Below are 25,281 nucleotides of genomic sequence, written 5' to 3' on the forward strand. Positions count from 1 at the left end.
TGAATATTGATCCCGCATGATAGTAATTTAATTTGCCCGTTGCTCATTCCATAATAGAATGGATTTGCGGTTGGAGGAGAACGTTGCTTCAGATCACCTTCTGGTGTAGATGGGCTTGAGGATTTAGGGAACTAATGGAGGTGGGCAACTATACCAATGCTCATCTTGGTTGTGGAGAAATTAATAGGACTACCTATCAAGCCAATATTGGTGGAAAGTCGCAAATCTGATTGTAGGTTTGGAATTGTGGAGAACTGAAATAATAGCTGGAGATGAAGTAGGAGCAAACATTTGTTAACATGTAAACTGCTGACCCTATTTAAAAGGGTTGTAAGGGGAACATTGATATAAAATATGAGAACCTTATTCTATGATATTCAGGAAAACAGTGAAATTTAAATTGTGTAATGATGATAAATATTTGCAAAGTTTTGATTCTTTAGTTTAAAATCGGTTTGGTTTTTTGTAATTTGCTTTGATTGAAATGGAAAGTAGTGTTACACAGGAATCCAGCACCACGTCTGGTGGTACCCTGCTGTAGGTTGAACATGTGCTTCATATTTAGATTTATGTTGATTGTAAAAATGTTTATATAGTTCTTCAAAGACTAACCTTAATATTAGACACAAATATTAAGATGTGCGAAATTAAATATCAAACTGATGTAGACTATTCTTCCTTGGGATCAAAGAGAATTTATGATAAGAGCTTCTACGGTTGCTAATAAAATCCTTCTCTCCTATTTGGAAAGATGCAAAAGCATTGAAGGCTAATTGCTGATCTTAACTAAACTGGGATCATTTGTGGGAATTCTATAGAAAAGACGAGGTCATGTGGATAAACGACGATTTGATCTTGTCCATGTTCTTATCTTTATGTGGGTGCCAAATATTACACACAGTTTAAACAAAGGAATGTTTGTGCTAATTTGTCTTATACTTATAGCTCCGCCCTTTTTTCTATGTCGACGGGTCCACTTTATGTTCATAAAGGATAATATTCCTAATCTAGTTAGGTTTACTGGTGTAATATTGTAAAATTATAAACTAAACCACAGAACATAAAATAAGTTGTTGCAATACTTTGATTCTGATGTGGACTCCTTCAGGGTGTGATAGGAACTGTGTTGTGTATTTGCCACTGTCAACACTGCCAATGAGTGGCCAGTGATCAGGTATATTCTGTATCAATCACAGGCTCAAGTAAAGAAATGTCACTTATTTGTAACTGGAGTGGGGTTTTCTGCAAGCGGTCTTACAATATTCTGTTTGTACTGAGGTTATTGAAAATTGACAGGTGTTTGTCTTTGACTGATGATCACTTGTCGCTTCCTTTGAATAGGACCTTCAGAAAGAAATTCTCCCTAAATGTATGGAAGCATGTGTTGGAATTCCCAATCGAACATTTGTATACCTAGCCTGTGTTGCTTAAGCGGTAAAAGACCTATAGAAAGAGTCTGGATATCTCAGTTCTGTTTTTTCACAGCCTGTCGCATTGAATTCTCTTTCGTGGTAGACTTTAATGAGTTTTAGATGGGGTCAGGAGTAAAAGGTAGAATTGTAGATTTGTGGTTGGTGTTTGGCATGGAAACAAGTCAATTATGTATAGAGTTTAGGTATTGCATCCCTTGATGGGGAGTGCATTTGCTCTAATGGCTTATGAGTGTTTTACAAGAAGATTGGCTTAAAGAGAGCTGCATGTCTTTATTTTTCTACTGTACCGCCAATGTTTCCTGCCCGAGGCCTGTGAAATCATCTGTTTTCCATTCATCTGTCTCCCATCACATAAAAAAAAACCTGTGCATGTTTTCATTAATGATTGCTAACAAGCTGAACATTAGAGACCTGTTTTTTTATTTTTGTGTGTATTGTATAAGTTTAAGTTGGTCCATTTCTTACTATTTCATTGTTTCTTCAGTTGTTCGAATACAACCTCAGTCACAAGCGGGAATGGACACACATGAAAGACATGGGCTACTGCTGATGATCTCACCCATAAGACAGGCTTCCAGAGCACCTTTTAATCATGTTAAGGAACCTTTAGGTTTTCTAGACAGATTTCTGGGGCTTTTCCAGTTCCTACGTTGATTGCCTCAGCAGTGTTCACCTCAGTGCATCCAGCAGTATTGCAAAAAATGCTTTGTTAATGTGGCATACCTCTAAAAGGGTTATCCATAATTGCCATAGTTACGATGCCTCTGCCACCAATTTAATAGGTCTCCCCAACACCAGATGATTTTTCATTAATTTAATTTGCACCAGCTTTAAATACATTTTGGAAATAAATCAGTTTTTCTTCAAACGTCAGCTTGTGCGTTCTGACAATGCACACATGGTTTTGAATATGCAATTTTCAATTTTGGTATACATGTATTAATTCAGCCAAGCAAAAGCTTCTAATTTAGTATGCTGGGCTGTACACTCGAGAGCTATTTATAGGTAATTGGCGAGCTACTACTTGTTGAAGAACCCTGTTCTATATTAAAATATTACGCATAGCAGAGAGTTTACCTTGCATTGTTGGTTGTAGTGTGATATGTTGTGCATTATTTGTGCAACATTCGCTGCAGACCGATGCAAATTTTACATTCTCTAAAGGTTTATTGCAATGTGATGAACTTATTAATATTTAGTAAAGGGGGAATTTTTGTGGTTTTTTTTTTTTTTCTCACCTACTGACAACTGTTGAAATACCTCTTGTGCACAAAACCAATACTCACGGTGAGCTCATTGCTTGAAATTGGTTGACTTTCTTGTCAATCTGCTTGCTTTTTATTTCCCCTCCTCTTCTGGTGTTTGGCCCTACCCTTGAGCAGTGTTTCTTTACTATCCTTTTGGTCAGATTACTTGCATTCAACTGCTGACATTTGGGAAGCATGTTTCCTTCTGTACTGCTTCCCCCATCACATCCCTGCCTCATTGTACTCTGTGTTGGTGTCTCCTGCCAGCTCATCCATTGCTTCCCCATCCCGCTTGCCTTTTTTTCCTCTGCTCCAAACCTCTAGCACCTCTTTTGCTTCCTGATGCTTGGCATCTTTGACTCTTTCCCTTCCCACACTCTTCCATTGTTAGGCACCATTTGGTTTTGTTGACTTCCCCTCACCATGCTACTTCACCATCTAATTATTTAAAAAAAGGTTTTTTTTGTTTTTAAAGGCTATGCAGCAGCCATTCACAGTCCATCTAATCCTTTCTCTAAGTGTGCATTTTCGCACACTTTTTTCACTTTGCTACTCCAGGATTGGGGTCTGCTGTCTTGGAAAAGTACATTAAAAGTAAGCAAATAGTCTACTATGTCATGTTGTACACGTGCGTGGTGCCACATGCAATTGTCATGTTGGCGGGGGATATATATATATATATATATATATATATATATATATATATATATATATATATATATATATTAATCAATATCATCGAGGAAGGCGACTACCGAAACGCGTCTGGTGCGTTGAAGAGTCGTAATAAACTTGAAGTCTCTTCCCCCGTGAGTGCTGCTTCCTCTTTTTGAACTAAAAGGGATAGGAAACATGTGTATATGTGTATGTATATATATATATATATATATTATTGTTACAAAGTAAAGCGCACACTCGTGAATGTGCTTCACAGTTGTAATTTATTTCAGTTACGCGTTTTGACTGCAAACAGTCTTGATCACAAACTGAATCGACAAAGACACACACATATACACCCACACTCGCACTATCAGGCGCTTCCTTCTCCATTCAATGGTTTGCTTTTGTCATTCACATATTTCTTCCATCCAGCTACAGCATATTTCATAAATTATTAGGTCCGCTCACTTTAGCCTTTGGCTAACTTTACTGTGAGTGACAGCATGTTACCCTTTCACAAGGAGCACATCCGCACACAGTGTAGTTTCCTTCAGCTCCAGGAACTATAGTGGTGGCACGGTGTGCTTTTCACCTCAAAATAATTATTTTGCTAATAGCAATGCTTTTTTTCATAGTGTTGAGTGCCGGCCAGCTCCCCTCGACAATAAGGTTTAACAAAAAAACATACAACAAGCATTGACAGAGACTGAAATGCTGGCAGCTAATGCTAATCAAGTGCTTTGCCAGTGCTTGTTTTCTTAGTGCCGATGCTGTTCAGGATTGGCAAAGCCAAAAGGTCTGGTAAAGTTTTTCAACAATGATCTCTTTTCATTTTTCCAGTGCTTGTTTTATAATGGTACATTATTTGTTGATAGTCTGAATATTTCTTTGTCACCTGCAGCATTATTAGCTGCATATTCCACATGGTTTCACAGTGCATCCATTGTGTTTTAAACCTGCCTCTGTTGTGTGGACCATGTACTGAACACATTTGTGCAGTGCCCGTTTGGACCGTATATGCCTGGCATTTTGTTGTGTGCTCCACCTTGACACATTTTGCTGTGCCATTTGCAGTGTTGTGTACTTGCCAAGTGTGTGTGAGCTATACTTGACACATTTGTACAGTGCCTCTTGGTAGGGTTTCAAACCTGCCACATCATGGTCAAGGCAGTTTAAATAAACTTGAAAAGTCTCCCAGGGCAAACTGGTCTGAGTAGTTTTTATGAACAAAAAGTTTAATTGAAGAATCTTATGTATGGGCTAGATTGCTGATATTGGGGCAATAAAACAGTGTCAGTATTTTTTTCTCCCGAAGTTCTTTAGTTTCTTATAAAGAGTGATTTCCCCGACCTGGTTCATTAAAATTGAGTGTGTATTTTCCAGTCTGGGGAATTATTCAGACTCTTACAATGTTTGCTTAATCCTACCTGCACTCAACGTCTTGAGATGCTTCTGGAACCTCTGATGATCTGAATGAGTTCTTTGTGCAGCAGATTCATGCTCTTCAAGCCAACTTGGCCAGGAGATCGCATACCAGTACTAAGGCTTCACCTTTTATTTCTTAATAATATTTCTGCTGCCCGTTGTGTGCATTGCATGTGCAGTTTCACCTTGCTGGAGGAAGGCACAGTAGCATGCTTTGAAAACCTGCCCTCTCCCGTGAACCCGGTCTGGCACCGGTAGCGTAGTCTAATCCTCGCAATTTACTCTGACCACTAACTCTAAACAAGAACCCGTCTCTTTCTTCTGGATAAGTGCCGCGAAGTTTGAAATATTTTGTTTTGACGCCATCATTCACAACTCTTATTGATCATTTTTGCCCAATTATGGGATGATTTGCTGATGTTGAACATTCAGATTCTTACAGTTTGACCTGTCCGGTATTTCTCATTGTAGAACGTCTGTCCTGGTTGTGGTTTGGGTGTAGCACAGGCTGAAGAGGCTCAGCCTGGCCTCCTAAGAATGGATCTGTTTGGCACCCTTAGCACTGTGCTGCAGTGCAGTCTTCTAGAGAGACTGGCTAGCTCAGCTGGGATCTCCGTAATGGCCATACATAGTTTTTTTGTACTTCTCTTGAGCTGCATCATGAGTCTTTGAGGCCCAATTAAGATGGCAGAGTATGGTGCTCCACCTGGGCCTTCCCTACCCCCAATGTTTAAAACATCTGTTCGCTTCATTGATGTCTGCTTTATGAACTGGAATGTCTTTCTTGGCTTGAGAGATGCTTCAGTGGAACTCCGTATCTGATGGACAGATCCAATTGAAGAATCCCTCTCTGATGCTCATAGTAGGTCTAGCAAGAAAAATAAACTTTACGGAAGAGGAATGTAAGATTTAATGAGAGAAATCTTGGACAAGTCAGAGTCCCCAAGTCAATGGTTCATCAAAAAGATTTTTGTAAGCAACATTGGTTTGTGTTTTGCCTGTCAAGAAATGGTGCACCGAATGCCACAGACATGCTGTATTGTTTCAACCTGTTGTTTATTATATTAACTTAGACCCATCATGGCCCTTTTGTGGGTACATGCTTGTTTGGGGAACAATTCTGTGACAGCTTCACGGTTGGTGATTATGATTATACGCTTAACCAAATATTTTCAGCAACATAGAGAAGGTCTAATTAAAGTTTATGTCCAATGTTCATGAAATTAATATAGATGCGTCTAGACAGTATGAGCGATATAGGTGTCAAATTAATCTGTTACTGTGTGTTTTTGTAATCAGCTGTTCTTATTTCTGAATTACAACAATATTTTGCAGTGTAGGATCATTGTGAATGATGGAGGCTGATGATGGGGTGCGACAGCTTTTTCGTGGACTTGGCCTAGATGAATCAGCTGTAGTGGAATGTTACCTGTAGGGTTGGCCATGGTATAGTGTGTCCTGATAAGAGGGAGCTTATGCAGTTTTCAGAGGTGGAGAATGTTCCATTAGCCTACTAGTCGAAAGCAAATTCTGCCCAGGGCACCTTGAGGTTACAGATGCGTTCCTGTAGACAAGCAAGCACTCGAGAGTTGCAGGTCAGGTGAAAGTTCATTGTGTCTGGGTCAATATCTTGGATATTTTAAGGCTGGTGTTCATTCATATTACAAGGCTGCTGGCTTAGCAAAGAGATATTCTAAGCACTCTGCTGTCTAAAAAACAAAACCTCATTTTGGCATCCAATGTTCCTCTACCCTGGCCTCTGTGGAGGCAGCTGACGTGGTGTAAGAGGGTATGGCATGACATACATCTAGGTAATTCAGAAGGGGAGAGGGTGTGTGTGTGTGTGTGTGTGTGTGTGTGTGTGTGTGTGTCTTCTGAAAAATGTACAGCTCAGTTAGTACCATGTAAGACAGTGAATGCACTTTGCTTTTGTTTACACTGTGTACCTGAGGCAAAGCTTTACTGTCTACTGGGCTGCCTCACGGGTTATACAAGGCAAGCTCTGACTGTGTCTCTGAAATTTGGTCTTTAGCCTCCAGCTACAAGATCTGTTTTGGTACCGCTGTAAAAGCCACTGCCTTTGGGATTTCTGACAGTAGACAAAGGACTTTTGAAATCGATCCCAGTCTAGTCACTCTGTAAATGGGAGGCAGACTGATTTATACATACATGCACATATATGTGTATATTTGTGTGTATATATATATATATATATATACACACAAAAATCCTTTGTCTACTGTCGGAAATCCCAGAGGCATTTAGAGTGATACCCAAATATATATTAGCCCCAGGTTCCTTAAATATAATATTTCATGTATGAAGATGAAACAAAGGGCAAGCAGATCCTCTGTCCATCTCTCTTTCTGTTACACAAACACACCCCTTACCAAAAAAGAATTAGGGACTCTGCAAGCTTCCTTCATGCGCACGCACCTACCCCAGCATTTGTGCAATTCTTGGAACATGGTGCATATTGCTCACGTACATCAGGTACAGGTGGGACAGCATTTGAAAGGCAAGCTGCCTTCTTATAAACCAGCAGAACAGCATAGCAAATGTTCCTCCTTCTCCATCCAATGAAACGTGGCTCTGTGTCTGCATCACCGCCCAACTGACTGGAAGACTTCAGACTGTAGATAATGCAGTGGACAGACTCAGATTTTCACCCCCACTATTAAATTACATTGGACCTGGGAGACCTTCATTGTCGCCCCATCCACATACGTGCACAATTGAAGCTCCTCACACACACACACACATACAAAGCCCAGCACAATCTAGGTCCATCCTACCTCAACAGCTGCATCAATTTCCACATCCGGACCAGAAACCTCCACTCAGATGGCCTCCTGCTCGCTCGCATCCGCAGAGCCAAAGCCGGTGGTCCTGTTTTCTCATACCTTGCCCTCAGACCACTCTCTTCATTCCTTGGTTCTGCAAGAAACTGAAGTCTAGGCTCTTTACCTAGACCACAGGCTGGGCCAGCACGGTCGCTTCATCTAGCTGTAGTGCCTAGATATGCTCTTGGATAAAGTGCTTTGTCCACAAATCATGATAACATAACAGGAGCAGCACCCACAAACCGATCCGGTAGATACAGCGTGGCAGGAAAGCAGTACTATCCCTCACACCATTATGGACAGCAGCAGTGCAAGCGTCTCTCACATAGAAGAACAGTAGTGCACTTAGCTAACAGAACAGGCACTTCATGGACGCAGCACTGCTCCCTTTCACCGATCAAGCAGCAGCACCGCCCCTTATTTCCTTTACTCAAAGGTGGCCATCTGCATTGAGTGCAGCGGCGAACGCTGCTTTCACTCACACTCCTTTCACTCACACCTTCTGACATTTTGAGTCAACAAGGAGAACGAGCTCCGGCGCCTTTGAAGGGTGATGACACTGAAATCAATCGAGATTAGCACTTACGTGGATAGATCAGTGGGTTACTTGCAGTGCAGAAGTTACATCCTAAAATAGGACAGTGACCTATGAACTAACGTCAAAAAGCTGCATACAAGCCTGAATGGTATAATTCAAACTTATTTTTTTGTGTTGCAATATGGTTAGAATTTTTCCAGTCTTTCATTACTCTAATGTTGTTATAAGGAGTTTGTTTTGGCAGATATACATTTTAATTAGTAAAGCCAACCCCGCAACCACTGGGGTATGCTTTAAATCCTGCGTTTATGCTCCTCCAGACCAAACCTTCATAAAGCATACTGCCCACCAGTATGGATGACATGTGATTCCTACACCTTGTAATCCTCATTGGCTTATGTGACATTCCCTATAGGCTGATTTACATACTTGTATGATTCATTGTCTCTGCATAATGTGTGCATGATGCAAGTACTGTGACACCCTACACTATGAGTAGCGCTATACAACCAATTAATTCGAATATGAGAGAGGGGATACAGAGAGATGAAGGACACTGTTGGAGGGTGGCAATTAGGGAATCCGGGGAGGAGGTCAATAGGGGAGAGGCTATGGAGCGATGTGGGGCACTGTTGGTGGGTGGCAGTGAGGGAATCCATAGAGAAGGAGGTCATTGGCGGGGGGGGGGGTACGGAAAGATGATGTGTACTGTTGGGGGTGGTAGTGAGGGCGTCTGAGGAGGAGGTGATGAGGGGGAAGAGGCTATGGAGCGATGAGGGGTACTGGTGGAGGGTGGCTATTAGGGAATCCGAGGAGGAGGTCAAGGGGGGGGGGTGGGAGATCAGGAGAGATGAGGGGCACTGGCGGAGGGTGGTAGTGAGGAAGTCTGAGGTCATGAGGGGGAGGGGCTATGGAGAGATTGTGAGGGGCACTGTTGGAGGGTGGTAGTGAGGGAATCCGAGGAGGAGGTCTTGGGGGAGGGTGGGAGATACGGAGAGATGAGGGGCACTGGTGGAGAGTGGTAGTGAGGCAGTCTGATGAAGAGATCATGAGAGGGAGGGGCTTTGGGGCAATGAGGGGCACTGTTGGCAGGTGGCAGTGAAGGAATCAAGAAGGAGCTCATTGGAGGAGGGGCTACGGTGAGATGAGGGGCACTGGTGGAGGGTGGTTGTGAGGGAGTCTGAGGAGGAGGTCATGAGGGGAGGTGCTATGGAGAGATAGAGTGCACTGTTGGAGGGTGGCTGTAAAGGTATCTACAGAGAAAGAGGTCAGTGGTGGGACGCCAATAAATAACTCTCCACATGCTCTGTATACTCCCAGGAGCAATCCTTGCATCATAGTGACTGTTTGCAAGTAGATATGATGTAATCTATGGCTTGTAGACTACCTCCAGAAGCGACAAATTGGACCGGTAGTGGCTTGCCCGAATGCATCCTTGGCCCACCCAAATAAAAATTCCTGGAGCCGAGCCTGATTGTGAGGGTGAGTAATGTTTTCAGGGCAGGGTACTCCTCCATAGTCGAAGGGAGTATTTGCTAGTGTGGGGGAGAGGTCCAAGGAGGGCGACACACTCCAAGTGGGGGGTGGGGAGAGAGGCTTGCGCATACAAACAGCGCTCAAGTTTGCCTTGTGTGCAACAGGTACAAAATAGGCTAGGAAGCGCAGGCGCTCCCCTCATGCACAACTGCAGCACGCGCAGCAGCGGAGGCTTATTGTACATAGGCAGCCGGGAGAGCGCGGGAAGGGATCTGTGAGCTGTTTGACCTCGAGCAGACACAGCAGTAGCAGTGCACGTTTTCTACAACGCATGATGAATGGACAACACGGGCGACATGAGAACAACCTTCCTTGACACAAGGCAGGGGCAGAGAGACCAGAAATTGTGCAATATGTTGGTCTTTGTAGAGTCCCTTTCTCAGATGACCTTTGATCTTTAATACCTGCATTGTGGGTCATTACTGCCGAAAAGCTACGTTGTGTTTGTGTATTTGATTTATATATATACATATATATATATATATATATATATATATATATACATATATTATAAACACATTGAGTAAAATTAACGCCGGGAGGCAGCAGAGATTCATGCCATGCCCGCTCATGGAGATGACCGGGCAGTTTTCCCGTACCCATTCAGTTCTTGGATTCTCAACTGACACGGCACACAAGCAAGAGGGATGTAATTTATAATCTTTTTCGATCACTCCAAATACACCTGCCTCTAGACTGCGAGAAACCTGGTTCAGAAGCATTGATGCTCGAATGTGATGGGAAAGCTTTCACATATCTTTGATGGTTTAGGAGTAGTTCGCATTTGATACGATTGTCTGGAAATTAACTGCCTTCTTCTCCTGTGCTTTCAATTTAAAAAGTCTGCCCCTGTTTATTTTGCTGGTATGTTGCAGTCCTTAGCTCACAGGGGCAGGTTTTTCCATGTAACCTGTAGGGTTTGAGCATTGAAAATCTGTGAATCCTCTCTGTCAAGATGCTCCTGGTAAAGTAACCTCGCTCCACCGCCTGCCCTCTCAACAGCACCCCACCAGGAAAAAAAGTTAATCTGCTCTTTCAAAAAAGTTCATGCCCCCCAAAAAAAGTTACAGCACATTTTTGTTAATTGGCATGACACCATTTCTGAGGTGAAGTGCCTAGAATTAGACTGCGAGGCTGTACTAATGGCAGAATTCATGCTATATAAATAAGTCATGCCATACCGTGATATTCTGCCATACCGTGATATTCTATGTGCCCAAGTATCCAAGATACAGCGGGCCTTTCCTGGACTGGACCCACCCCACCCCCGGGACCATCGCCAACACCGTATTATATGGAGGACCTCTTTGGAAACTCATCTTCTTTAAAAGAAAAATTGGATGTTGACTTATTGCACTATGATATTATTTGGAAACCAAAAATATGATGTGTAAATTTGTATAGCCTTGAGAAAGCCCTGGTGTTATTCGCCACATAGGGTGAAACACGTGTCGGCTGTTTCTGTCATGCTCAATAAAGTTTTACAAATTTTACAAAAAAGAAGCGAAATGGATTAATTGAGAAATGAATGGATGGAATATTCAGTAACAGATTCTCCTTCCGTAATACAAAGACAAAATGGATTTATCCATGCTGAATGAATAATTACTCAGTTAGAAAAAAGGAACATATGCTCTAACTACACCCACCCCAACCCTTCCTCTGCCACCCAATCTTTGTATGTGCCCCTTGTATTCCCCGTACATTTGATATTCTCCTTACTCCTTGATGGGAGGTGCGGTGGTGATTGTTTTGACTCTTAAGATTTTTACATTAGAGGGGGGTAATGAAAGAAGGGGAGACTAAAGCAATAGTTAACTAATACGTGTTGCTAAAACATTTTACCCTAAATACCAACTTCAATAAAATATACTCTTTCAATAAGAAGGTGATCAGAGAGGTTTATAAAGCCACAGCATCAGCTATTAAAGGCCCTCCAGCATTAAAGGCCCGAGGCGAAGGGGAGGACCTTTAACAAGGGAGAGGGACTTTAATAGCCAGTATAGCCCAGCTACGAAGGGCTATAAGGCTATTAGAACATTCTGCCACTAGAGGGCAGAATTTTCTATCAAAAAAGAACAAAGCCTTATGGGAGCATGAGGGGATTGGAATCCCCTTAGGCTCCCAGAAGCCTTTGTTCACAGCCAGAGCTGTGAACAAAGAAACATTGCAATGTTGGAGCTCCAGGCTTATACCAGCCATTATAGGCTAGCAGCACTCCATTGTTTTCAATGAAGCTCCCAACATTCCAATGTTCTAATGAAACAATATGTGTGAACCAATAAGTATATTCATATTTGCTCCAGTCAAATCTAACGTAGTTTTTGTGATCCAGCAACGGCCACTTATCCGATATGGATGAAGTGTGATAAGACTATCAATGCCCGAATGGAGTCATAATATAGACTTATAGCCCGCCGTAGAGGGCTATACTGGCTATTAAAGGCCCGCTACAGCGTTGAAGGCCCGAGCTGAAGGCGAGGGACTTTAACAAGGCAGCGGCACTTTAAAAGCTGGTATAGCCCTGCTACAAGGGCTATAAAGCTATTAGAACATTCTGCCACTAGAGGGCAGAATGTTCTAACAAATAAAATAAAGCCTTCAGGGAGCGCGAGGGAATTGAAATCCCCTCAGGCTCCCTGAAGCCTTTGTTCACAGCCAGAGCTGTGAACAAAGAAACATTGGAATGTTGGAGCTCCGGGCTTATACCAGCCATTATAAGCTCGGAGCTACTCCATTGTTTTCAATGGAGCTACCAACATTCCAATGTTCTAATAAGAATTGCTTGTAAAGTGACATGGAATTATGCTCTGCTCTTCATTTGTTCTCTCTCAAACTATTCAGTTCCATCACGCTTGACGAATAAACCTCTGTGGAAGTCGCCGTACATCTGTTTCGTAATGCAGTGGAAGACCCCCCTTAAATAGAAGCTGCACGTAGAAGTGTAGCCCATGCTTATGAACACAACACTGCCCACAAATTGCCACTCTGTGTCGGTTTGCAGCTGGGAGAGGACTTAGGAAAGTTCTGCCTATCCAAGACAGCTGAGTGGACAAAGCACTTTTGAGCTAGCTTTTAAGAAATGGTTTGGGGGAGCATGTTCTGCCCAAATGTAAAGGAATATAACAATTATAGGAATCATAGTAGTTGATTAACCATGCTGATTTACTTGAGCCCGCCCCTACAATAATGACATTTGTCTTTGCTATACTGTGTTGAGTGTTTGAAAACTGTTTTACCACACCTCTATACTGTGCTCTCAGCATTTCTGCTTTCTGGTTTGTTCTTTGTATTAAAAAAATAGATTAATCGTGCGCCCAGCCTTGTTCTTTGCGGGGTGCTAGAATCCCCTTTAGTTTGTGGTGATCAGAGCTAGAACAGAGTCTCTGGTTGTGCTCTTTTGTTCATCAGTTCATATGCGGATGCTCTTTCGGTACCCATCTGTGCCTCTGTGAAATGAGCATGCTTTGTAGCCTGTCTGTGTCTAGGCACATAACTGACCCATTGCTCTCTTTTGTCCTCAGATGCACCCTCTTGGTCTGTGTAACACCAACGACGAGGAGGACCTGTACGAGTATGGCTGGGTGGGCGTGGTGAAGTTGGAGCAACCTGAGCTGGACCCCAAGCCCTGTCTGACCGTCCTTGGAAAGGTAAGATGGCTCATGTAAGCAGGACTAGTACCTTCCTGGTCTGGTGGCTATTAGCCCCAGGACACCCTATCTGACTGGGAGATCAATGTATTGATGAAATTACCCATTTGTGCCAGGTCCAGCTATCTAAGGGTGTAATTCACCATGCTTAGCTCAACTCTTTCATGGCTCTCTGTGTTTTGCCCCGGCTCTTATGTGCCTGTCAAGTGTCCTTTTGGGAGACCTTAGCGCCACGTTGATTGCAATCTTTTTGGGTTCATCCTATTCTGCTCCTGCTTAATTCTTTGTCTCCTGTTCTGTTTACTTTATGGGCCATCAGTGCTCAGTACAACTAATTTTCTGAATATCTTATAGCTCCCTAGGGCAAACACACCCAAAACCAGGCCTCCTGTGAATTATTGCTGTATTTGGAGATTGCCCACTCAAACAACTAGACACAGCAATGTCTAAAGGATGTAAAATATTACTGCTGCCTTCACTCAGTTCAGCTCACATTGGGGCATGGCAGTTGGTTACTGTCTCACATAAGCTATAGGTGAGTGCCACACACTGTAAACATCACTCTAACTCCTTGTCAGTAGGTTTTCCATTTCAGCAAACCGATGATGTTCTAGGTCATGTGTGGTGTACTGGTTGTTTTACTGCAAGCCCTATGGGATCTGCCTTCCCTGAACTAGCCACCCATGCTTGTCGCCAGTGTCTGTGAACATTCACCACCTGCAGAGCAAAAAGCAGCCTGTCCCTCAAATATAACCCAATTCCTGTCCTTCTGATGAAATTGCCTTAATTTTGCCGGCAGCAAATACTGTGCTTTGTGGTTTACTGTCTTCACATTAACTTATAAAAGTTTTATTGAGCACACTGAAATAAATGTGACCAGATCCTACACATGAAGACCAACGTTTACAAGGTGTTGGATAGAAAACCATAGGTTAAGGAGACAGATGCGAAGGCGGTCTAATGAAATACACCAGGCTCTGCAATAAAACACGGTATCATTTAATATTAGCAGCAGTTTATTTTATTAAATTATTTTCGGGTTTTGATATCATAGGTCATGAATGCCACATGCCACATGGCGCCTTTCACAGTGGGCTCCATTAGTAGCAGCAGTCTACGTATCAATCCGTAAGAGATTCACGACTGCTGCAAAATGCTAAATGTATCGTAAGCAAATGTTGGCGCCTCAGCCGAATAATTGCGTCTCTGCTAGAGTGAGCTCTGTTGTCATAAAAATCCATTCAGAATCATACGAGAAATGGCACCCGTTTTAAATATTGTGCCAGGATAAAATGCCCATCGTTGTGGTGCAACAAAAGACAAACTTTGAAGCTACAGTATCCCTTGCTACTATCATCAAACTCCAGAACCCTCATAATGCATGCTTGAGGGTTGCTCTACTATTAAGAACGGTGATGGATTAAACCCAGATCTTTCGACTGGGTGTGAGTGTTTGGTTGGTTCAGATGCTCCGTCCATTACCACCCCCTTTTGTTCCGCTTTTGGCCGCCATAAGTGTGGCAGGGTATGCTCAGACGGGAGTCCCTTGCTCACTTTGCCACTGGATTCAAGCAAGCCGGGCTGAAGACGGCTGTAATGCCAGAAACCGGTCCTCGGAAGCTTGTTTCCGGTCCAGGGAAGGCATGGCTTGGCAGTTCGGGCTGGACTGTTCCCATGAGGCACAGGGTCAGACTGATTTGCATATAGCCATGTCTAAACTGGGGTGGCAGAGTGGGCTAAAGAACGGTGATGGATTAAACCCAGATCTTTCGACTGGGTGTGAGTGTTTGATTGGTTCAGATGCTCCGTCCATTACCACCCCCTTTTGTTCCGCTACTATTCTGTGGAGCATCAGTTTATAGTAGGGCGCTGCTCAATGATGATTCCAGTGTGCTACTGCGATGATGCATATTGCGCCAGCCTGCTAGGGGGGCTCCTCAGGCGTGCCAGACATTATCTGAATATTCATGCTTGTAAGAAGTGATCACTAAAGGTCAAGTAGGAAAAGACTACACATTGGGTAAGGGGACCAGAATACCTGTTGCGCTCAGATTTCTGATCTTCTAGGCTGAGGACTCGGTAGATATTGCAGATATTGTGACCTCTGTCACTTCGCCCTAATGTAAGGCACCCATCACACTATCATTTGCTTTGCCCCAGTGCCCAAAATACAGTACTACAATGATCCAAATATGCAAACAACTATTGCCATTCTTGATCCACATTTCCTTTCCAGCAAGAAAAGCATCATTACATTGCTGTTGTAATTTGCCAAAGAATGTAAAAAGCCATGTTGTGTCCCAGCAACTCTCCAAGTCGTTACAGCATTGTTGCAGTTCCAGTATCCTGAATCTCTCGCATAGTATAAAAGGTAGTGTCCACCTACCATTGCTATTCCAGCATCCACATTGGAAAGGGATTATGCCACTGGTGCAAGGTGCGATCATGCACATATGAAAAGAGATGTAATTGCGCTTTTCAAACATCTGCACATATTATATGGTAGTCGGCCGATGTCCGTTCTGGTCATCTGTGTGTTTTGGTATGGACACTGTGTCTCCGTGATGGACTTGATGGTAAGGTGCACTTTTATAGTAGAAAGGCACCCCACTGTATGTTAAATCTATTATATTGGACATTACTTTGCAGGTGTTTTTTCTTCTTCCTATGTCCATAAAAGGCCTTAATTGATGGGGCCGAAACGTGTCAACTTTCTTTAGTTGGAGGAGTCCTGCTTTTGAAATTAGATAACTTAAGGATTTTGGTACACATATCAAGGTTAACGAGGGCTGGGCGTTCCCTCATGTGTGGACCCTAAATGGACTACCTTCCATATGGACTGTTGTTGATAAATAAGAATTGCAGCCGTATTTTGTGACAAAACGCCAGAAGATAGATCAGAATCATATACATTTGGTGTACAGTGAATGAGTTTTGTTCTTTTTCTGTTATGTATAAAGTTATGTTTTTTGTCGTGTCAATGTGCAATTTAATTGTTTAATGTGCCCACCTTTTAAGAGAGAAACCAGGCTAAATAATTTTTGCTTGTGAATAAGTTAGAATAAATGACGTTTTGTAAAGTTATATACAGTGCCAGTGATTAATTTGTATTTTCACGGGCATAGCTGTGATATAATTGGTTCCCACAATATGCAGTTGATTGTTTTCTGTATACTGATCCCAAGTTTTGGTGGGATTAATAGGGAAAACCATATAGATCAGTACATGTTTGTGTTGGGGCAGCTGGCTATCCAACAGTAGTCCCATTCATGCACTTTCACCTTTTTGGGTCCGCAGCCACACTTCTCTCAAGTGTGGAGCTGGAGTTCAGGTAAATGGTATGGTTGTCCATGTACCCTACTCAAGCTTGATTTCATTGGGTGGTTCCCCTGGAAAGAGAGGGGGAGGGAGGGGCTGGACAGATATTGCTTCTGCATAGGTATGCTTGTTATCATTGGAGAAGTAATCGCCCACCGTGAGTGGTTGGTTAACACTCTGGTGCAAAATGAAATTTATTAGAATACTTCTGCTTCGTAGATTGTCAGTTTGTGGAATGTTTTTGATGGACCCTGTGTAATGGTGTAGACGAGAGATAGATCCCGGATGGCGCAGGTGGCAGAGGAGGACACGGATTACCCTGATATGATGGTGACATGGATGCCCATGATATGATGGCGACCCCATCCTTGTAGCTTTTATTTCTTTATGCAATCATTAGAAAGTACATGCACACCTTGCAGTCTGAAAACCATTTAATGCATTCCCTAGATTCCTCCATTTTTTTTATTTAGGTAGTCTAAAGGTTGCAAAGGATGTTGTGTGGCTTGCCAAGAACATAGATGGGCTTACAGCCCACTTCTTGCTTAGCATTAGTTGGCTTTGTCACACTTATATGCCTGCTTCTTACTCAATGACGTGCCTTGTCCTTCTTGCCTGTCCCTCTCCTGGAGCATTGCCAATTTACTTCAGATTTCTGCCCTTCCACTTCTCTCTTTCAGGAATTTACTTTATATTTGGTTGGTTTTAAGCACTCCATAAGAGTTATCAAGCTGTCTTTTTAGTTTGCTTCTCTTCCTCCACCTTCTTTCTCGGTCACCTGTGCCCTTCTCAGCTGCCACCTCATGATGCGCTTATCCTTGTATGCCTCTCCCTGCCGTGTTGCTTTCTCAATCATGTGCTTCTCACTCCAAGCCCCTCGTTGCTCTCTCTTGCACCAGCGATGCTATATAGCATCACTAAAAGCCATTGGTAAAGCATATAGATCCCAAAGACGCAATGTATTGACTTTGCCAATGCTTGTTTTCAATTTTAAATGTGTATTAAAGTAAATTGTTGTACAGCAGAGATTAGAAAAAGAAGTAAAGCTTGAGAACATCACAAAAATTCCATCAATAGTTACCAGATTCATATATTGTATAAAAGCCTGGGAAACTATTCCAGATTTATTAATAAAATACTTATAGAAATTGTACTGTGTAATTAGTGCATCTTCCAAGGCAATTCATTTTTGAAGAACTGAACAGAGAACACAAATAACTTCCTACCCCAAAACAACTCTACTCTGTGCAAACAGAAAAACAAAATGTAAAAAAAAACTACATTTGAAAACTAAGGGAAACAAGCACTGGCGTTGCCAATAGGTTTCGCATTTGGAAAGTTGGAGCTATTGGTTTTGTAAATGACATTTTATATTTATATATTGTTATTGACAATGCCAATAACGATATATAAATATAAAATGTCATTTACAAAAACCAATAGCTCCAACTTTTCAAATGCGAAACCTATTGGCAACGCCAGTGCTTGTTGGGAATAACTGTTCAAAATCTAGTTTTCCGATGCTTAGACGTAAAGAAGGAAAACCGAAGTTGTTACGCACTTTTCTGATGTCATCTGAGGAAGACCTTCCTTCTCCTGTGTCCTGCTGTCTTACCCCGGGTGTCCAGAGATCTAAGCGTTGGACAAATGGTGGCTGATGGCCTATCTTGCCTTCTACCGCCTCTCCTGGGTCCCCACAGACTTGAGGGAGGCGGTTGATCTTGGACATAGCTGTTGTTACACCACATGCCCCCTTGCCCGGTCAGCATAGGTCAATGGAGACTTGCACTGGCAGAGGTGTGGTTGATAGGAGGCCAGGTGTTTTTTTAGGGGATGCCGTGTTTTGTAAGACTCTTCCATTACGTGCTTATATGGATGTTGAAACAGGGGCAGGTGATTGAGCGGACATATGATGTAAAGCTGAAGCTGGGTTAAAAAGTGAATAACTCGAGGTGTTTCCGCCTCCAGGTTTTGAGTGACGACGTAGAAAACTCGAGCTTAACGCCCGGTGTCTATTTAAGGTCATTGCGAGCCAGTTATAATTGTGTGGTGGCTCTGTTTCTTACCTTTGTTGCTTGTTTATGTCTCTGACAGAGGGAACATATTTACTGTAACACATTCAATTGGTGTTAAAGAACGTTTACTGTAAATACATGCAGAGCATGGTTGCAGTGATGTGCTGAGACTGCAGACTGTAGCTCAAGGAGGCAGTCCACAGTCACAGTCTATGTCTTCCTTTCAGTAATTCTCAGTGCCATCAAACATGACTGCCTGGCCAGTAGCTGTGCAGATTGCGGCAGGAGAGTTACAGAAAAAAGAGAATAATTCTCTTAATTAAGTTGGGTATGCTGCCATTTAAGGTGTCCGACAAGGTTAATGTGTCCAGATGAGTATATTATATTGTATTGCATGTCGCAATTATGTACTGCTAACACCGCTTAGGCACTCGAGTATGAGGACACATGTAGTTGTTACATGTGGAAATATACGAGTTGCAGTTTAATTTTTACACTAACAAAACAGAAATATGGATAATTACAGAAAAAATGGGGAAAACAAAGTGTGGTTAAATGCAGACTTAAATCGAGAACAAGATGTAGGATTGGCCACTGGAATACACATTGTCTATAAAAACGTATGCACCCGCACTCACCGACTGTCTTCTGGCGGGCGGGGCTCTCCTCCTCACACGGGAGCCTTGCTCCCTGCAGCACTCCTCCGGCGGTCGCTTTGGGGCCGCGGGCGGGGTTCCTCTCCTCCTGGGCTCTCCTAGATGCAGCAGGGCTCCCTCGCATCACGGGAGCCCTGCAAACCGGCCGCCATGCTTCTTCTTTCTTCCCCCCGGGCTGCGGGGGCGGGCACTTCCGGCCGGCCGCGCTGGGATTGGCCGGCCGGCCAACCACTTCCGGGTCGCTGCGGGCAGCGCAGCGGCCCTTCTCCTTAGGTAGGCAGGCGGGGGCTGATTTTTACGGGCAAATGCCGGGTGGGCACCGGCTCTAGATCACCATCAATCGGGGCGGGAGTGGACACGGACGGCGGGAGGGGGCGGGAGTGGACACGGACGGCGGGAGGGGGCGGGAGTGGACACGGACGGCGGGAGGGGGCGGGAGTGGACACGGACGGCGGGAGGGGGCGGGAGAGGACACGGACGGCGGGAGGGGGCGGGAGAGGACACGGACGGCGGGAAACGTGCACAGGACAGCGAGGGGACAGCGCATCAGTGAAAGGGGAGGGAACGGGAAAAAACTTAACTCCGCCCTGGGAAAAAATCTCGGGAACGCCCCCGAATCTGGTCCGGCCTTGACGGACAGATCTCTGTTCCAATGGCTAGCCTCCATTTATGGAGCTAGCCAATGGGACAGGGGGGCGTATTCCATTCTCCTTACTGGAAATCAAGAGATTTCTCTGGAGGCGGAGCTAAGAGCTCCGCCCTCCAGCGAAACCTAAAAAGGAGGGAGGAAGAAAAGCCTTAATTATTTAATTCAAGGCACCCCCATATATTCTCACACTTATTTAACAGTAAAATGTAGCCATGGTTGACTTTTTCATCGAGGCCAGATTAATCGGGATGATGAGACAAGACTTTGCTTTTGGTTTATTTAGTCTCCCAGAGCCTTAAAATTTAACTTTTTGGTTATGATTAATGCTCTGGAAAAATAAAAGCTTCATTCATACCACTCTAAAGGAAAAAGCAAGACGAGTGTGATGAAGAACAATCACTCATTAATACCAAAACAAATGTTAAATTAGTTCTTCAAGGGTGGATATTTGTGTGTAGAACAGTGTAATATTCTTTAAAACGTCATTATTGCGCATCAGATCTGTTTTCCCCTCTGAGTCAACAGTGTATCAGCTTCTTTGCTAGCCCAGAATATTCATTTGTATCCTAGTTTAAACAAATGTGCCCTTCTCTCTATTAACTTTCCGTAGGCATGTCTTCCTCTCATAAACCTCTGTACATCAGCTTCATGCTGAGCATGAGTGAAATGCAGCCCTAGCCTCCTCACTTCCTTATTCAACGTTGTATCTTGTCCAAGAGACCCTATATTTTTTGCGGAGTCAATTCCTACACATTCTGTTTCAGAAAGTCTCAGATAGAATTGACTCCACCGAAGCTTTGTTCAACACTCTATAAACATATCCCTTCCAAAGTAATTGGGCCAACTTCAACGTTGTCTTTTTAGGAAGGAGGTGTTTATTCTTTTTTGGACTAGTAGTTGCAGAGCCTTTTTTATGAGATTCAAAGGGAAATACACAGGAGCATGATCAGAGTCTGAAATCTCCCAAGCCAATCATTTCCTAATTTTTGACATTAAAAAAGATGAGACAGAAAAAAGTCCTTGAATAAGTGAAATTGTAATTTGCATTGCAAGTTATGTAATCGTAGTGCATGAGGTAAATGTTACATATTCACAAGTTCACAGTTTATGCGGCAGCGCGTGTGTATTGCTTGAAAGACTGCATTGTTGTAGGTGATGCAAGTAACTGTGGATTAGGGGGTGTCCTGATGCAGAGTGGACTGTCGTATGCATCCAGGACATTAAGGGAGGCAGAGAAAAACAACTCCATGATTGAAAGGGAACTGTTGCGTGTGTCGGGAGAAGTGGGGGGCGTATATGCTTCTGGGCCTTTTTGTAGGGTAGTAGATTTATGATCAAAACTGTCCAGGAACCTTTAGTAAATATGCTGGCACCCGGGGGAGGTCGCACCATGACTGCAAGGTTGGCCAGACTTGCATCTAAGTTGCAAGTTTTTCAATATCATATGGAATATGAACCAGGGAAGACTAATGTAAATGCTTACTGTATGTCTAGGTTACCCCCATCTTGAAGCGGGTCTAATGACATCGAGTGCGAGGTAGCTTTTACTTTGAGGGATATCAGTTTAGGGACGGCAGAGCATTGGGTGGTGTTGGAGAGTAGTTCGGAAAGCAAGATGGAAAAAGATGGTGGATTTACCCAGGTTAGAACATTTCTTTAGCAAGGTGGGCCTGAGGAAAGGAAGGAAGATACTTGTGGATTTCATGGGGTTTTTCAAAGTGCATGAGGAATTGGCCTTAGAGAACCGTGTTGTGATGAGAAGTGACAAATGTGTGCCTCCTTGTGGTCTGATGAGAGTTGTAGTGGACATTGCCCAGGAGGGACATATTGGGATATCCAGTACTAGAACCCAGGTTGGGGCCAATTTTTGGTGGCCAGGCATAGACTTTTACATAACACCAGGTAAGGAAGTGTGGCTTGTATTCCTCAAGTTATAAGTCTGCTAGAGGATTGATTTCAAAGTCTCAACCAGTGGAGTTGCCACTGGGACCGTGGAGGAAACTTGGGTTGGACATCTTTGGACCGTTTGCGGTTCTACCTAGGCAGGAAACATTTGGCATTGTTTTGGTGGGCTACTTTACTAAATGGCCAGAAATTAAAATGGTAAGGGGGGGGGGAGGGGGGGGGAGTTACATCTGAAAGTATTGTGTGATTTCTTGATTAAGTTTTTTGCAGAGAGGGTATTCCCCAAGAAGTCGATTCATTAGTGATTCCGGCCAGATTTATTTGGCGAAGTGTGGTAATTTGCATGCACAAGATAATTGCTGTGTACCATCCCAAATCAAATAGTCAAGCCGAAAGTTTCAATAGAGTTGTCAAGGAGGCGATCCAATTATCTGTTAAGGTGGGTCAGGCTGGAGGAAATCACTGCAGTCTGTTACTTGCATATAGAACTCCTCCCAACTCTGTGATGGCTGTGAGTCCATTTGAATTAAGGGGAAGCAAGCAGAGCACAACATTGGTTCCTTAGTGTATGAAAGACCAGAAGAAAGAGGGTATGGAGGTATCAGATGCAGATTTCAAAGAAATCAGATGAGTAGTGCAAGTATACAAATCAAAAATGAAAGACACTTTCCAGAAAAGGAGGGGGACACCTAGTAAACAGCATCCTGGTGAGTGATATTTAGTCTTAAAAAAGGGGAATTGTGAGTAAGGGGTTGTTAGCTACATAGTCTGAACCCACTCGTGCAATTGCTGTTTTTTAAGAATGCGGTTCGTTTGGATGGAGGTAGTGGGTGGAATTTGGACAGAGTATCTCTATTCAAAGGTGTGAGTGCCAAATCTAGTTGTGGGAGTGAAAGTGGGAATGTGTTATTAGATGTAGGAGAACGGCCCTGGAGGAAGGACTCGCTGGAACTGGAGGTTCTGCAACGGGTAGGATGATTGAGGCAAGTGACAAGCATAGGTGTACTAGGACATGAAAATGCCTACTAGGTTACAAGATTGTGTTGACATAAAATATTTACACTGTAGGATTGGAGCAATAGTGGGGGAAAAAAACAATTTTCAAGGAAAACAGTCACGCATTTGTGAACGTTAGAGCTTATTGGCTTTGTAAAGGACCATGTATTTTACTTATTCTTTGTTTGCAGTGGAGTGATCATTTAAAAAACGAGAGTTAGAGCGATTGGTGTAAATATTTTTTACTTGTGTATTATGAAGTGGATGTATGTGATGTGTAGTGGAATTATGTGGTTACCATCCAGATAATGTGAACATTTAAGAAGCAGAGGTGTAGTTAGGATGGATGGGTCAGTGGAATTATAGTTGTTTGTATGAATGCTTGAATTGATGGCTACCTGTATGAGTACATGAATGGATGTCTGGGTGATTAAATGAATGAAAAGATGGTAGGTGGTGGATGGGTAGGATAGGTACAGATGGTTGTTATGGAAACAGAAAGATGGATACACAGGTAAATATTATTAAAAAGGAAATTTTAGTACTTTGTTGGATGTTTGGTCAAGACTGGATGATACATCAGGTTACATGGTGATAAACAACTAGCATTGTAGCAGGCAGAGCAGATGCATGAAGCAGCAGGAGGACAGCAGCCATGTTGAGAGCACCAGGCTGTGAGACAGACAGACAGACCACACACACCCCCACACACTCTCTCTCTCTCTCTCTTTTAAGGCCAGGTACAAGTACCTGTAGTTCTAGAACATCCAGAGCCTGAAATGATTTTAACAGAGTTAAAACAGATTTAAAAAACAATAATAAAGCACAACGGTGGAGTTTTAGAGCCGCACATCACTGTACCGTTTCTTCTTTATCTGGTAGATGTGCACAACAATTCCTGCACCTGCCATTGTTAGGTGCAACTGCAAATGCAGAACAGAAATGAAGGGTATTTGGAATGGTGCACCATAAACGTTCTTGACTAAAAAGAACATATTGCCGGATTCATTTTCTTATTAACTTTGGACATCTCTTTTATTAAGTCAACTAAAGTTCATTGCATTAACCAACATCATCCAGCCAACGCTTTTCATTCACTTGTTTCTTGAACTTCGTCAGGGCTGTGAACAACTCCTATATAAATACATAAATATATACAAATGGTAGACATTTACAAATGCGGAAACACAATTCACAAGGAATTTGCATATTCAATCTCACAATGAAATTACACAACAGCCAGTTTTCAAAGACAAATTAAACACATTAACTATTGTGAGAGGCACAAGAAAATGTCACCGTTAAAACCTATATTTTCACGGGGTACAGAAGGGAATAAGAAACGGAAAGGGGAAGGAATGGGAGAAAGAACAGTTGGCAGGGGGAAAGTGTTTTAGGAGGTGGACCTGCATGATTAAAACTTACGCCTACAGCACTGTAGACAATGGACAGTGAATAAAAACTAGAGCGCATCAGACGAACAGACAAATGTAAGTACATAATACTGCTCGAAAAATAGGAAAACCTAACATAAGCACAACGGCTAGGGGCCACGCCTACCTATGTTACGCATAAACCACGGTACGAAGTCTAAGTTCGAGAGACAGAGACAAAAATACCAAACTAAAGGGACAAAAACACAACATAAGAGAATGTGAGCAACCTGTGAGCACGCATAGTGCTCAAACACAAGTGAAGTGGAAAGTTGTCAATCTATATGTGACATACCTCTTGGAATATTTGTAGGTTTGGGTATCCAACTAAATCCCAGGCCTCTTCACGTGGAGGATGTAGCACCTGTGTAGCTGCTGCATGTGCCAATCGTCCTAAAAAGAGCTGGCGAATATTGAAATGGCAAAGGCCCAAATTTGGGCCACGGGTTTGATAGCCCGTACACTTGGAATGCCAATATGTATAACAGGCAAAGTAAAAACGTCTTTGAAGCTAAGGCAGAGTGAATCTCTGGCTGAGCACATGATAACGTGGTAGAACCACAAAAACGAATCAGGAGATTAAGCGAAGTACATATGCCCCGCCCGAAATAAGGGCCGCCTAGTACACGCCAAATAAACTTAAACCTTCTGCGTGTGCCCACCTTAACATGGGGCATAATGATAATAAAGCGAATGCAAATGACCTAACCTCAAAGAATGATAAAAGCAATGTAATAGGCATCACCAAATGCGGGCCACATGGTACACGCTGAATAAACGTGCGCCTCCTGCGAGTGCACACCTTGGAATGAGGCATAATGGTGAGGATAATATGACCCCACTTGAAAAAATGATAGCAGCAATGTGAAAGTAAACCCAACCTACAGGCCACATGGTACACTCTGAATAAACGTGCGCCTCCTGCGAGTGCACACCTTAGAATCAGGCATAATGGTGAAGATATGACCCAACATGAC

General features: G+C 43.1%; 1 protein-coding gene across 1 annotated transcript in view; it reads left to right on the forward strand.

The window, feature by feature from the left end:
• Positions 1-25,281, forward strand: part of ZNRF3 (zinc and ring finger 3) — a 410,849-nt gene that overhangs the window by 211,672 nt on the left and 173,896 nt on the right. Inside the window, exon 2 of the mRNA XM_078667083.1 lies at positions 13,207-13,332. Within this exon, the coding sequence (XP_078523209.1) occupies positions 13,207-13,332 (126 nt within the window). The remainder of the gene's footprint in view (positions 1-13,206; positions 13,333-25,281) is intronic.

Source organism: Lissotriton helveticus, chromosome 11 (genome assembly GCF_964261635.1).
Source record: "Lissotriton helveticus chromosome 11, aLisHel1.1, whole genome shotgun sequence".
Classification (NCBI taxonomy): domain Eukaryota; kingdom Metazoa; phylum Chordata; class Amphibia; order Caudata; family Salamandridae; genus Lissotriton; species Lissotriton helveticus.